Source organism: Podarcis melisellensis, assembly GCF_964234715.1.
Source record: "Podarcis melisellensis genome assembly, chromosome: 6".
Classification (NCBI taxonomy): Eukaryota; Metazoa; Chordata; class Lepidosauria; order Squamata; family Lacertidae; genus Podarcis; species Podarcis melisellensis.
The window spans coordinates 61,038,613-61,053,444 of record NC_138538.1 but is presented as its reverse complement, the minus strand read 5'-3'; the positions used below and the strand labels follow the sequence as shown (position 1 = coordinate 61,053,444).

The window sequence follows — 14,832 nt, the reverse complement described above, 5'->3', positions numbered from 1 at the left end:
CCTTGCGTGCTTATCTATATTTCTCAAATGTAAAATCCTCTGTCTTGGCTGAAAGATAACTTTGAGTATTACAGCAAATAATGCTTCTTGGCTAACAGGTTGCAATGTCTTTATACACTTGGATGAGAATGTCAATGTGACACAAACTGACTTACACTCTGGCTTTTGAAAATATTTGCAAGACTAGTTTAAAACCAACCAGGCTGAAGTTGTCATGAGACCTATTTTTAATGACCTGTTGGCCTCTATTATGTATACTGACTGACTGTCCAGAAAAAAATAAAGAAGAGGATGAAAGGCCAACTAGAATTTGTGCAGGTTAGATAAACTGAGTTAAAACAGAAGACTAAATCCAAGTCTTGCCATCTGTTTAGCAACATTCATCACAAGCTAAGGTAGAATTTACTTAGAATTGCTTGTTATGTCAATTTTTATATGAATTATCTTTTATTACGTTTTCTTTTATAAATGCTGTATTTGGTGAATTAATCGTTAGTTTTGCTGCACCCTGGCTTGCATAATCGATAACAAGCTAGTAGCTACAGTGTGTTTATTTGAGGGGGGCTGGTCTGGTAAAAGCTAATTCAGCCCCATGTTCACAGAGGAAAAGGCGGCTTTCCCAGCAACATTCACAGCTCAGCACTTTCGGCATGGATTAAATAAATTATGAGAAATGCCAGTGAGAAACTTAATCAAACCAGCTGATTAGCGAATGATCTTAATTCTCTCTTTCAGAATTCAATAAACTAAGCTGCTGTAGCAGCTCAACTAGATCAACTTCTCCCAAGCCTTAAAACAGTGTTGTACATGTGTGTCTGCATGCCATAGCTACTTCCCATCAGTGTCAGAAACTTCCTGAATGGGAAACAGTGCTGGTGATCCCTCTCGAGTTGTGCTGGGTCTACAGGACATACTTTGCCATGTGGTTCCAGGTGCACTATTAGCAGCACCTCACCAATTTAGAATCATCTGCCTCGCTGCGCTTCCATATTAAATGGTGCCATTTGTTTCCACTCCCATTAAATGTATGAAAAGCTGTTGACAGCAGGATTGTCTGCCAGCAGAGACCTACAGAATCCTGCTGTCAACAGTTTCCACAATTAGCAGCAACACACACAAGGCAGACCAGGCACTTTAGAAGAAAGCAAATTCACAAGAACTAAAAAAGTGGCAAAATGCAGACAGGTAATAGTTATACTTTTCCTCTCAATGTTCTATTCAAAACCGACACATAAACAATTTTATTCACCTTTATCAGTTTCCTGCACAGAAAGGTTCATGACTCTGTGAATGCTATTCCAAAGCTTATACCATCCCTTACATCACACAAAACATTTACCAGCTAGAAATCTGACTCACTGTCTGATGCTTTTAATGCATGATAATTTATGGGTCTCCTTAAATGATCATCTGCCTAGAACCCAGTCATGCTTTTATAACAAACTCTGACCCAAACAAAACACACAGCCACCATCTGCAATGAAACCATATTCAAGCCACATACCTGTGTGTAATCCTCATACTGCGGTGAATAGTTAAAATAGCTTTCCACCGGTTGTTGCGCTGTGGTTCCCTGAGCAGCTGCAGCACTGAGTGAGTTATTTGAAAGTCCGGCCTGCTGCTTAGTATTACTGGCTTTGCTGGCAATTGCTGCTGCTCAAAGAAGAAAAAAAGCATTATTACATGTTCTATAAGATTGAAAACAAGGCTTCATCTAAAACAGAACGTTCACCATCAATCCATAGCCCCAAAGGCCAAAGCTAGGCTGAAAAAGGAAGGAGTGATGTTGTGCACTTGGTTATCACACTGACTGAAGATGTTATTCTTCATCGAAGTATAAGTTCCCATGAAATTCTGGCAGTAATACAGAACAGGGCAATTTTGCTGACTAACCATTGGCTTCTCTCTTAATTAATATCAGAATCTAGGCCTCGATTGGAAGCCCAACACTTGGGAAGAGATAGACCAGGTGTTTAAGTTTGTATAAATCTTTTCTGTCTTTTCACTACTATTCTGCCTTCTATATATGATTCTGTATCACCATGGAGCCCTAGGTTCCTGATTAAAAGGTTCTGATTAAAAGGGGTAGGCTGTAGTCATTTACTTAAAGTTATAACTGGGACTCTCAGTTCCTCAACCTCTGGTATCTAGGGAGCATGACAGACAGGTGGTAAGGCACCAGGCCAGATCAAATGCAGAGGCTCAGAGGCTTTTTGTAGAGGAGGGGGGTAAGGAGCACCCCACCTTCTGATTAGCTCCTGCAAATGCTCTCTTAAGGCTGTTTTCCCCTCAGCCAGGAACCTAGCTGGGAGAAAATGAGCTAAAAATAGCATAGAGCATTTGTGGTGAACAATCAGTGGAATACGCAAAGCACTATGACTGCCAATTCTCACCATAAATGCCTCCCCACCTCTGCGCATTTGCACAAGGATGGAAACCCCAATGTTTGTCTCATAAGGGGTAAGCTCTGGCCTTAGGGCTAAACTGCATATTATGTTGGAGCTTTGTTTTTGGTGCTTCCAAGTAAATCCTTTCTGTAAAAACAGCTGTAGGGGACTCCCATTTTTAACTGGGACTATGGGCATTCAGTGAGGGTTGTTCCACTCTACCCTACCCTACTGCAGTTCTGAAACTCACACACATGCATAGTTGCAATTAGCTGCAGAGGCAAAACTAGCAGAATTAACACACGTTTCCCTTTGCAACTAATAGCAGCTCATGGAGCGGAGACTTTGGTGTCCACAGAAAGGATTAAGATACACACACCCCACCTCACCTGTGGGCCTAATCCAAAGTGGGTGGGCCCTGCTGTCGCTTGGCAAGTCAACATGACATGTAGTATTTTGGCTTTTGTTATCAGCATTTTCTTGGAGTTAAATAGGTGGGACACTAGCTGTTATGTGCAATGCAACTTGTTCAAGACACACAGTTTAGTTGAGACTGTGCATGAGTTAGTTTGATCATATGAAATTAGATTAAGAAGGCAAAATCCAGTGAAGGTGAGTGGTGCATGCTCTAGTAATCTTCCACTTGGATTACTTCAATGCACTCTACGTGGGGCTACCTTTGAAGGTGACCCAGAAACTACAATTAATCCAGAATGCAACTGGTGACTGGGAGCGGCCGCCGAGACCACATAACACCGGTCCTGAAAGAACTACGTTGGCTCCCTGTACGTTTCCGGGCACAATTCAAAGTGTTGAAGCTGACCTTTAAAGCCCTAAACAGCCTCGGCCCAGTATACCTGATAATTTTTTCTTTTAATGGTGATCTTCTTAAAATATTATTTTTAAATAATTTGAAATACCGCGGTCGCTGGCATTATTTACAACTACAGTAACCACACTCCCCCTCTTGAGAAAACCCAAGGGTTGCCTTCAGAGGCACTGGTTACCTGCTTACCTGAAAGACAGACTGAAGGCAGCACACTTGCCAAGTTCAAGTAGGGATTGGTACTCAGATGGATCTCCTTGGGAGGTTCTCCCAGCAGAGAGGTCTGGTTTTTTGAAGAACTCTGAAGTAAAAAGCGAATAAAATGTCGACACTTCTACTAAAGGTTGAACAACATAAAAAACCACACATTTCGAACAGATATTGAAATTAAACATCCTATTAGGGAAATTTTACTTCTCATAACATAGACCCAAAGAGCTGAAGAGAGTCAGGCTGCAATTCTATAATCCTATATAAGGCAGGAAACACTAAATCAGCAATATGGCAATCAGCTGTTTAGGATGGGTGCCTATGTGCAGAGATGAAGAGAGAAAATGGGTATAGAAATAAACAAAAGCAAAAAAAGGGTCCAAGAATGATATTCAGCTGTGCTGTCCTGTTTGTGCAGTGGACCTCTGCTTCTATAAATGAGATTAAACCTTTCCTCTCTTCCTCACCCTCCTTCATGGATCGCTGCCTTGTCATGGGAGAAAAGCGATGACAAACCTAGACAGCATCTCAAAAAGCAGAGATATCACCTTGCCGACAAAGGCCCATATAGTAAAAGCTATGATTTTCCCAGTAGTGATGTATGGAAGTGAAAGCTGGACCATAAAGAAGGCTGATCGCCGAAGAATTGATGCTTTTGAATGATGGTGCTGGAGGAGACTCTTGAGAGTCCCATGGACAGCAAAAAGACCAAACCTATCCATTCTGAAGGAAATCAGCCCTGAGTGCTCACTGGAAGGGCGGATCCTGAAGCTGAAGCTCCAATACTTTGGCCACCTCATGAGAAGAGAAGACTCCCTGGAAAAGACCCTGATGTTGGGAAAGATGGAGGGCACAAGGAGAAGGGGATGGCAGAGGACAAGATGGTTGGACAGTGTTCTCGGGGCTACTAACATGAGTTTGACCGAGCTGCGGGAGGCAGTGGAAGACAGGAGTGCCTGGCGTGCTCTGGTCCATGGGTTCACGAAGAGTCGGACGAGACTAAATGACAACAACTCTTCCTCACTACGTTATCCTCATTTATGCATTCTCTGGTGAGTTGAGAGACACACCCAGAGCAGATGTGAGCAGGACAGGGGAGAGGAGCAAGAGGAAGTTGTATTTCATTTACAGGCACCATATTTAACCTTGCCCCCACTCTGAATTTTCATAAGTTGTATATGCATAAGGCGTGAATGGATAAGAATTGTATGACTCTTCCTCACTTTCCAGTCATTGTTTCTTGAAAGACAAAGGAAGAACCACGGGCCCGGTTTTTATCAACACAGCAAAAACATACATCTATTTACTCCTAGCGGACGCCTTGCAAACCACCACTTACATGGAAAATATGTTAATGCAAAAAGGCTCCAGTTAAAAATGTGTTTCCAAAGTACCCTGCATTTATTCCTTGCCCAAGAATAAACACTCTTCCCTCTCCATAACACTCTTGATATGACTGAAAGCAATTTAGGTTTCAAATCTTGGTTAAGATTTTATGGGGGTTTTTGGTGGTGGTGTTGTAGTAGTTGAAAGAGACCCTGAGGGTCATCTAGTTGAACCTCCTGGAATGCAGGAATCACAACAAAAGCATCCATGACCGACAGCCATATTCACGCATTCATTTGTTCGTTCTGCAATCAATGTAAAGTGCTGATGATATTGTGACCTAACTCTTCTTAACTGCGGTTTAGAAAGCCCATTTAATTATCTCTGCACTGGTCCCAATGCACTGTTTTGAAATTTTAACTAAATATAATATACTTTACATTATAAAAGAAACATTGATTATGTATACATCAGATTCTGCTGTACAATAAAACCCCCACACAGAATAATTGCAAATATAGAATTTCAGGTGGGTAGTTATTATTAAACAGCACTAACATGTCATCTCCTGCAAGAATAAGAGAAGTGGTTTTAAATTCATGTGAAATTAAGAATGAACAGTTTTGGAAATATTACATGAAGGTGTTATTTCCTATGGACTTTAACAACACCAGCACCCGAATGGAACTGCAATACAGTCATACTTTGGATCCCAAACACCTTGGCACTCAAATGCTACAAACCCGGAAGTGACTGTTCCGGTTTGCAAACGTTCTTTGGAACCTGAACATCCAGTGGGGCTTCCGATTGGCTGCAGGACCTTCCTGCAAGCAATCAGAAGCCATGCTTTGGTTTCCAAATGTTTTGGAATCCAAACAGACTTCCAGAATGGATTCCATTCGACTTCCAAGGTACGACTGTACTGAACTTACAAAATTTATACACCTCTTGAATGTAAAGAGAAGCAAAATAAATTTGAAGCAGTTTACAACGATAATAAAACAAAAACAAGTTTTGAAAACATTTTTTTTCAAAATAATGTTCTCAACTTCTTACCCCCAAGTTTGAATCTGGGCTCTTTGCCTGGCCTTGTTGCTTGAGATGTCCCGCCCGTAAGCCTCCAGCAGCGACATTTGGTAAGCTTTGCAAGTAACCCTGGGACCCTGAGCCAGTACCTTCTGTCAGTCCTACTGCGGTTGACAGCTTGTCCTGCGTGTTGTTTTGCCTTGGCACTGCTTGTCCAGATACATGCTGATTTGGAAAGAATGGCAGCATGCCAATCCCTGTTGCAACCGGTGTTTGAGCTGCAGTCCGATTAGATACTGCGCAGCCAACCATAAATGGAAAAAAAGGAAGCTATATTAGGCAAGAATTATTACTAGAACATCATGCTCATGTTGTTTATTATGTGAAAAGCACTGAGAAATCTATTTAAATGATCGCAACAGAAAAGATAATTCTAGCGGCTGGCAAGGAAATACATTAAAACTCAAAAGACTCTCTAACTTTGCTATGTATACAACTGGTCTTACACCTTAACCATTGCTAGTGACTGAAAAGCGGGATCTTGTGCTTTAAAATTTCACAGAGAAGAATTAAAAGAAGATGCCTTAGGCAAGAAAGCATTAGGAAGAATCTTCTGTGGTGAAGGAGAAAGCTACGGCGCTTCATACCTGAAAACATCTGAATTGTCAAGTAATATGAGGGCCACCATCTGCTAACAAGAGGAACATAAGACATAGACTCCTTCCAGAACTGCCATCACATACTGGCCATTCCAGCCCAGCAGTATGTCAGCCCACCTCCTCTTTATTACAGAGGAAACAATTTGGACCTACAATAAAATGGTGCCAGCCACGCTTTCCTTCAGGTCCTCCTGCCCCTGCCCCGTTTCCTGTCTGTCCACCCCACCCCCCAAGCCATGGGACTAGCCAAGAGGGGGCAGGAAGGGGCAGCTGCCACTCTAGATCAAGCAAAACGATAGAAATACTTGACTGACCAATCATGACGATCCTGCCCCCCCTCAAATCCTGGCTATGCCCATGCCCCCATTCCAAAGACATTCATTGTTCTGCAACTAAACAGGGTGTGACAGAGGAAGTGGGAAATGAAAAAACATGGAAGCCTCTTGAAGGAACATGGGTAGAACTGGAGTAGAGCTTTCATTAAGACAATTTTTTTTTTAAATACATGGCCCATTGTTTTTTCTGCTGCCTTCTTCCACACATGCCAAGGCTGCGTGTTCGATCCCTGTATGGGACAACTGCATAGTTCTGCATTTCGTTTGGACTCGATGATACTCAGGGTCCCTTCTAACTCTGCAATTCTATGATTATTTAACTTTATCCTATAACAGGATTGCAGTCCCTCTACCAGGTATTTGAAATCCGCCATGGCAAACAACCATAGCTACCCATAAACTGTCTTTGTTAAACATTCTCGTTTCTAACGCAGTTGCTAAAACAAAGCCAAGAGCATGCTATCTAAAGGGGCTGCTGTTCTTAATTATATATGCACTGTGGGAGATCCTTTTTTTACCTCAAGGGCCACATTCCCTCATGGACAACCTTCCAGGGTCCACATGCAAAAGTGGGTGGAGCAACGACTATGGCTCTTTACCTTGGTTCAGTGGACTGCATTGTACAACAGGCTACCACATAAAAAGTCAGAGGTATCTGCATGCACCCATACCCCTCCACACAAACATTGTTCAATTCAGGCAAGCAAGAGTTCAAAGACACATTCGAGACAGAGAAAAGCACTTGCGCAGCAGGTCCATTGAGGGTCATAACCCTGAAACAGAGGACCATCCATGGCCAAGGAATATGCCCTGGCAAAGAGTCCTGAAAGCCAAGACTGAGGGACCTGGAAAGCTGCATTAGGCTTCCAGGACTGAGGTTCACCACCTGAGTTAGAAGCATATTTTCGAAGCGGGCGTTTGCTACTATAACAGCAATCAAAATGTTACTTGCAATTGCGTGCTTCTCCATGACTCCCCATGTCTGTGGTCACTGATGGCACAGCACCCATTCCTAACATTGTCTGAAGCAGCACACCTGGAGGCTCTCCAAGCAAGCCTGGTTTCTGCAAAGAAGTACAAAAGAATTGCATATGTTTAAGAGATGCCTTAGTAGACTCGTTTCTCAGCCTTTCAAATGCAGATAATTTATTTGAGTATACTACTGGATTAACAGAAGATCAAAGAAACAAGGAAACATTTCGTGTGCAACAAGATAACATTCTCTAGGAGGAAGACTTCCCCACTTTTTATCTAATCCAGAATTACAGACTAAAGGAGATTAACTACAGGTTTATTATGGTCAGTCTAAGGTTTCAACTCACACTATTTGTCTGAATATTCTCAATCTTCGCTAGTTGTGCCAGCTGTAAATTGGAAAGGTTCTGTAGCAGCAAACTAGATGCATTTCCAAGAATTGGTCCCTGTCAGTTTAAAGTGGGAGGGGAGAAACGAGTTATATATGAAACCAGCATTATTCACATACAGAAGAAGAAATATTTTCATATGTCTGTCAGAAAACTCTACAATCTCAGAAAAGTAAATTCAAGAGCTACATTAATTATCTGCTTTTGTCAATTCACAATTCTGTTAAGAGGTTATTTAAAGTTATTCAGGATAGTCTCCATTATAAATTGGAAGAACTTTCTATTCCCTTCTTTTTATACTACCTTACGTCCCCTGCAGCAATCACTTTGAACCTCAAAGCATTTAATCTGCACCCCCCCTCTCCCCTCAATGCTTGTTTCAATAGATGACATTGGACTTATACATTCTTCAAACCAAACAACTTTATCAAAAACACATTTGGAAGTAAACTGCAGTATAACACAGATAAAGGGAGCTGCCAACTTTCTTCAACCAATTACATAAAAACAAAACCACTGGATTCTAAAGAAGCTGCGGCAATTTAAATTAGTCAGGAGTTAAGTATAAAAATAAATCTTTCAGCAATGATATCACAAGTATGGTGTTAAACAAAATATAGCAGATTATATGACAGTTTAATTCATCTTTCTGGGTCAAGTTTAATGACTCATTTAAACCGTAATTCTTCCGTTAAGTAAAATCAGGGCATAATTCTGTTGCAAAGTAAAAGCACCTCCTTGTTTGGTCGTTGCATACCTAATCCAAGGCAGGATTCTCAAGCGTCATCATTCAGACTCTGACTACAGTCAAACATGCCTCCTCACTGTGATTTGAGGAAAGGCATTCCTGTTCCTTTGCAAAGTAGTTACATAATTGGCAAAGACCATAGAGATAAACACCAATGACATGTATTTGGGAAAGGGTTACTTTTTAAAATGCAACCATGCAACATGTGTTTCCAGTGATACTTCCCGGGAGTGGAGGGAGCAATTTTCTTTGGGTATAAACCAAAGTCCTACATAATAGCGGTAACAGCTAACACCTACACAACTTTAGCAGTTACACTTCCAAATGCAGAAGTGTGATTGACCCTCTGATCTGCCGAGTGCGAATCAGCTGCATATCACGTTATACCTATTCTCTCTCTCTCAATCTTTTTGTTTAGAAAACAAACAAAAGCAAAATCCTCATGCTTCAGCGTATTTCTAGAAAAGTGAAACAAGGCTTATTATCTTTAGATTCATGTTGCCTTATAGACAGTCTGTTAAGAGAACAAGTTGGAGGCTTAGCATGTGTTTTCCTTTAGCCATACAATAGAATTTTAAAGGGAAACGCTATATTCGCTTTATGGTTTATTCTTTACTTCTCCCTCCTCCAAACTTTAGAACAATCTGTCATTGTGGATCAAGTAAAAAATCCCAAGATTTCATGCTGTCTCAGACAGTTCAAAATGAGGTCATGCTTTGAACATCTCCCTAACTGAAAGATGCTTTATTTTAACACATCCTTTTCTTTTTCTGCTGTTTAATGAATAAATCAATGATAGTTGGGCCTTTTCTCTCTCTTTTAAGAGTGTATTTAGGAAAGCAAGCATTATTGTATTGCCTTGTAAGATGATATACCATATATACTCGAGTATAAGCCGACCCAAATATAAGCCGAGGCACCTAATTTTAGCACAAAAAACTGGAAACACTTATTGACTTGAGTATAAGCCGGTTCACCACACCACAAACCTGGTGGTGGCAGCAGCGGCGGAGGAAGAACAAGCAGCCTGAAAGGGCTGCTTTTGGGCTGCTCGTCCCTCCGCCGCCGCCTGCCTCACTCGAGTATAAGCCAAGGTGGGCTTTTTCAGCATAAAAAATGTGCTGAAAAAGTCGGCATATACTAGAGTAAGAATTCCAACGATATTTCATTCTGAAGTGTGGATCATATAATATATTATTGTTATTATATGAGATGTTAATGAAAACAGGTGGTATTCAACTAAAGCAGGCATAGGCAAACTCGGCCCTCCAGAAGTTTTGAGACTACGACTCCCATCATCCCTAGCTAACAGGACCAGTGGTCAGGGATGATGGGAGCTGTAGTCTCAAAACATCTGGAGAGCCGAGTTTGGGGGTGCCTGAACTAAACAGCTGCACGAGCAAAATAAGATCCAGTTGCACAATGGAACTTCCTTCCTTTGTTGTCCATATGCTTTGTTGTCCAAATCTGTTCTGCTGGGTTGGGGAAAACCCCATAACAGATCTGGTGGAGATGGGGAGAATGTTCCATCGCACAAGGAGAAATCTTTGCACTGAAGCAATATTCCCCTTAACGCTATATTGACTACAACCCTAGAATACAATTGACATTGTATTGCACTAGCTGCACGTGAACTCTCACTGTGCATGTTGACTTAAATTACTTCGCGAAAATATTTTATATCAGCTTATAGACATACCTGATGAACATTGTTGAAATGCAAAAAGGCTGGGTTGATTGATGGGTTTACAAGGTGGGGCACACTCATGGGAGCTCCAAGGACTGCTATAGAGTAAACAGATTGTCATATTTATTATAAATCCACAGCACTTAATGCCTGTATATATAAACAGTATGAATAATTGCTATAAACGCCACAATTTCCTTGCTATTTTTTAATTGTTCTGCTAGATGTGTAAATAGCTAAGTCATCATCATTTGAACAAAATGCTAAATCATCCTTTTGCTGGAATGAACCCAAACAAAATCAAGGGATCCTTTCCTCTCCTCTTCTCACATATTTAGTGTCCCAGAGAAGTTCAGCTTAGAATCTCTGCTTGTTGTTGCATACAAACCAGAGATTATGGCCTGTCACAAACTCTGGTTAGTTAACAAGGCTACCTTCAAAAGCTACGTTTTGAACATGTCTTATTTTGAAAATGACCAGTCTGTTTTAAACCAGAGATCTGGTTCACATGACACAAGCTAGGTGAAAAGTGAAACTCAACATTTGTATAGTCTCATAGACACAGGAGAGAGGAAGAGTGGAGCACTCAAGTTTAAGGCTTTGCTTAGGCTTGTCATTAGCTTTTGCATGTAGCAATAAACCATTGCATTACTTGCAAATTGGGCCAATGAAACTTCTTCATATGCCTTACAGTTGCTTGCACTTCACATTGGATTTGCTTTGGTACAGTCATACCTCATGTTTCGTCTTTTCGCGTTACGTCCTGCAGCAACCCGGAAGTACCGGAAGGGGTTACTTCCGGGTTTCGCTGCTCGCGCAGAAGTGCCAAATCGTGTTGCGCGCCTGCGCAGACACAGCGCTTCGAGTTGTGGGCATTTCACGTTACGGACGGGCCTCCGGAACGGATCCCGTCCATAACACGAGGTACCATTGTATTTAGTAGCATGCAGACAAAACTGACAATTTATCTTAGGTGCGAATTTTCCTATCTCCCACAAACCCTCCCCCCCCCCGATTTAATGACAATGTGAAGTCCTTGAATGCTGATAACAATGAACACGTCCTGGCAGTTTTTGTCCAGTTGGCCACAAAGAAGAAAACACAACCAATTAGAGAATGATACAGTTTAGAGTTACTTCTGCTGGTGAAAGACTATGGAAGCCAACGCAGAATCTGAAAGGGGTGAAACAAAATCTCCTTTTTGATTCTTAAGAACTGTACAGTTGCATTTAATTATGCACCAGCCATAGCTAATATAAAGGGAAAGCACACATGAGCTTTTGGAGGTAAAGCAGAGCAAGCCAACTTTGCACACTCTGCTTGGCACAGAAATGAGTTTTCACTTGAGCAGCACACAACACAAAAAGCAAATATGCAGCAGTATGGCTATCGGGCTAATTCTTGATGTTCCAATTTTGAAAACATATTAAAGCTAGAATTAGTGAAACACAGAAAAACAAACCCTGCTGAGCTGAGTATCACCAAAGCTTTTGTGGGTATTTGGAAGAGTCAAGCGGTATATCCCAAGGATGATCCCAGAAAGCATTTTTTACAAAGAAAAAGAAGAGGACAGGTTCTCTTACAGATCTGTAACTGGTTCAAGGAGTCAGAACACAGGAATAAATTGATAGTTTCTATAAAGCAGGCAAACAGTGAGGTCCTCCAAGGATATGTGAATTAGGGCCAATGCAATGCAAGGATCACAAGAACGTGGCCCCAGAACCTGTTTTTAATACAGTAAGTCTGTATTCAAAAGCCTTTACTAAGGTGGAGACCTTTCCCCACTTCAGATATACTGTAGATAGATATAGATAGACAGAGACAGAGACAGACAGACAGATATATTTAAAAAATCTTACCAAGTTTATTAGAACATCCATGTAACTGGGGTTGCAACAACATTTGTAACATTGCTGGGGTATTTAAGCTTTTCATAATCTGCACTGCATTTGGTTCAGGAAGCAAACCTTTTCTGTTGTTCCTCATCTTGAATTATGAAGAAATAAGGAAAAAATCAGATTCTCTCCCAAGATAGAAGAAAGTTCATTTTGTAAAGCAGAGTTGCTTGCATATAGCTGTTGAACTTCAAGTAGCTTCTCAGTCACATGTAAGACTGAACACATTGAGGAACCTTTTGTAACTCTGACAGAGACTAGAGATGCTCCCATTTTCCCTTTTAGCCATTTAGATTTCAATTACTGCATATATGCTTATTAAGGGGAAGGATCTGTGGCTGCAAGGGGCATCACTTCATGAACATTTACAAACAGGCAATCTTATTTTTTACTTTGTGGCTTCTAAGCAGTCATGGTAAGAGTCAGTAAGATGAGCAGGCTGTCTTAATTATATGCGCTGTCAAAGCTAATAATATTAACTGTAATCTCAGATAGTCTTTTACAAATAAGCCTCTCTCAAACTCGGGTTCCGAAATGTTTTTGGACTACTACTCCTATCATCCCTGACTGCTGCCCCTGTTGCCTATGGATGATGGGAGTGGCAGTCCAACAAAATATGGGAACCCAAAGTTGAGAAAGGCTGTGATACTCAAAACTGGTCTAAGAAAATATTTAACCAAAGACAAAACTACCTATGTACTATCACAATAACATAAAGTCCCCTTAACTATTTCACTACTACTCTATGAATATAAAAAACCCCCTACAATGTTGTTTATTGAAAATACATGTCAACCAATCAAATCACTAGATTAATGTTACTCATATCTTTCTATATCTGCCAACACCACTGATATAGACACTTTTTAACTTTTCCTTCCTTCCACATCACTGTACTGTACCTTTCTTTGTTAATTCAGTACTTTTCAACAGGGCCCATTTTATATTTAATCCTTAACACAAGGCATAACCTTAAACCACACCAAATCATTGGTCCATCTGACTTAGTATTATCTAATTTTAATTGGCAGCAGTTCTCCAGGGTCCTAGACAACCCTATCTGGAGTTGCCAGAGATTAAAATTGGGACCATTTGGTATTAGAGAGCATTGAGTCATGTGACCTTAAACATTTTCTTCCAAAGGAAGGAGGAACAATATTTGTGCATTAGGCACAGTTCAATTAGCACCAATTTCCACAAAGTATGGAAGCATAATTCCAACACAACTTTGACACAGACAACCCAACTGTGTGTATTTGACATCAAAAGATGTCTAACATGTCTAAAATTTCAAGAAAACAAGCAGCCAATATTTGCCCAACCCCTCCCCTCTTCTGGAACTAAGACTAATACCGGATTTTACTAGAGAATATCTTTTATCAGACAAGGCCACCTGATTACTACCACCAATCTGAATTGCAGGTTAACACACTGCTTCTCTGCAACAGGCCATGGTCTCTCACAGTGAGAAGAGATCCCAGTTTCAGATCAAGGTATTGAACCTGACTGCCAGTGTGAAAGTGTTCCAGCTTGAGAAAGTTGGGCGTGTAAAACCATGGTTCTTTTTTATTCAGTGCACATTTATCTATTGATATCATTTTATTTTGAAGGAATCAATGTTTGTATGTGTGTAACTTCCTAGTGAACTCTTAACTGTTCCAACAAAATAGAGTCTTCATGAAAGGCCTGGTCACACAGCCAATTCTCCTCGTGAGAGGACTGTGAAATCAGAAACTGGAAAATTTCCAATTTTCCAATGGGTTACCAGTGGGTTACAAGAGCACACACATCCAAGAACAAAGGAGTTGAGATTTTAGCAGCCTGTTTCTCAGCATGTCAGCATTACATTCTAATCAAAAATAAAACTCTGTTTTTCTCATTTTGAGGTATTATTGGGCTGTGCTTCAGTGGTTTCATATGCAAAATGGAATCCCAAGGTTCTTCGTTTCATTTTGAAAAAAATCTGGCTGGCATCCTAGATATAGGTGATATGCAAGGCTTTTGCACCAGGGTCCAGTATATGAGTGCCAAAGTGGCTTTGCCCTACATGGCATCTTGCTCTTCTTTTGTTTATCAAGCCATATTCTACTCCACATTACTCATTTCTGCTACCTATTGCTTTCATTCTTCCTTTTGATTGCCATGTCATACTGGCCATTGCCAGAAACTTCAAAACTGGGTGAGAGGGAAAAGAACATTATGTCCTAAGGAAGTTTGTGAGCCACTATTACATACGCAGTGGGAATTCTTTCTGATCTAAGGCTGCATACAAAAATCACAACTTCCAGTAATACCTCGCTACCCAACATTCCGAGAAATAATCTCTTATGACAAGCAAGGCAGGAAAGCCTCACTCCTCATCAAGCATG

At 40.9% G+C, this 14,832-nt stretch overlaps 1 protein-coding gene across 3 annotated transcripts in view; it reads right to left on the bottom strand.

The window, feature by feature from the left end:
- Positions 1-14,832, bottom strand: part of RAVER2 (ribonucleoprotein, PTB binding 2) — a 41,033-nt gene that overhangs the window by 4,343 nt on the left and 21,858 nt on the right. The window contains exons 5-11 of one of the 3 annotated variants that reach the window (XM_081915767.1): positions 12,428-12,554; positions 10,581-10,663; positions 8,092-8,190; positions 7,722-7,833; positions 5,806-6,071; positions 3,403-3,514; positions 1,505-1,653 (exon numbers count right to left, since the gene is read on the bottom strand). In XM_081915767.1, the coding sequence (XP_081771893.1) occupies positions 1,505-1,653; positions 3,403-3,514; positions 5,806-6,071; positions 7,722-7,833; positions 8,092-8,190; positions 10,581-10,663; positions 12,428-12,554 (948 nt within the window). Of the gene's footprint in view, positions 1-1,504; positions 1,654-3,402; positions 3,515-5,805; positions 6,072-7,721; positions 7,834-8,091; positions 8,191-10,580; positions 10,667-12,427; positions 12,555-14,832 lie in introns of all 3 variants that reach the window. The other 2 variants (XM_081915766.1, XM_081915768.1) reach the window with 2 other exon arrangements.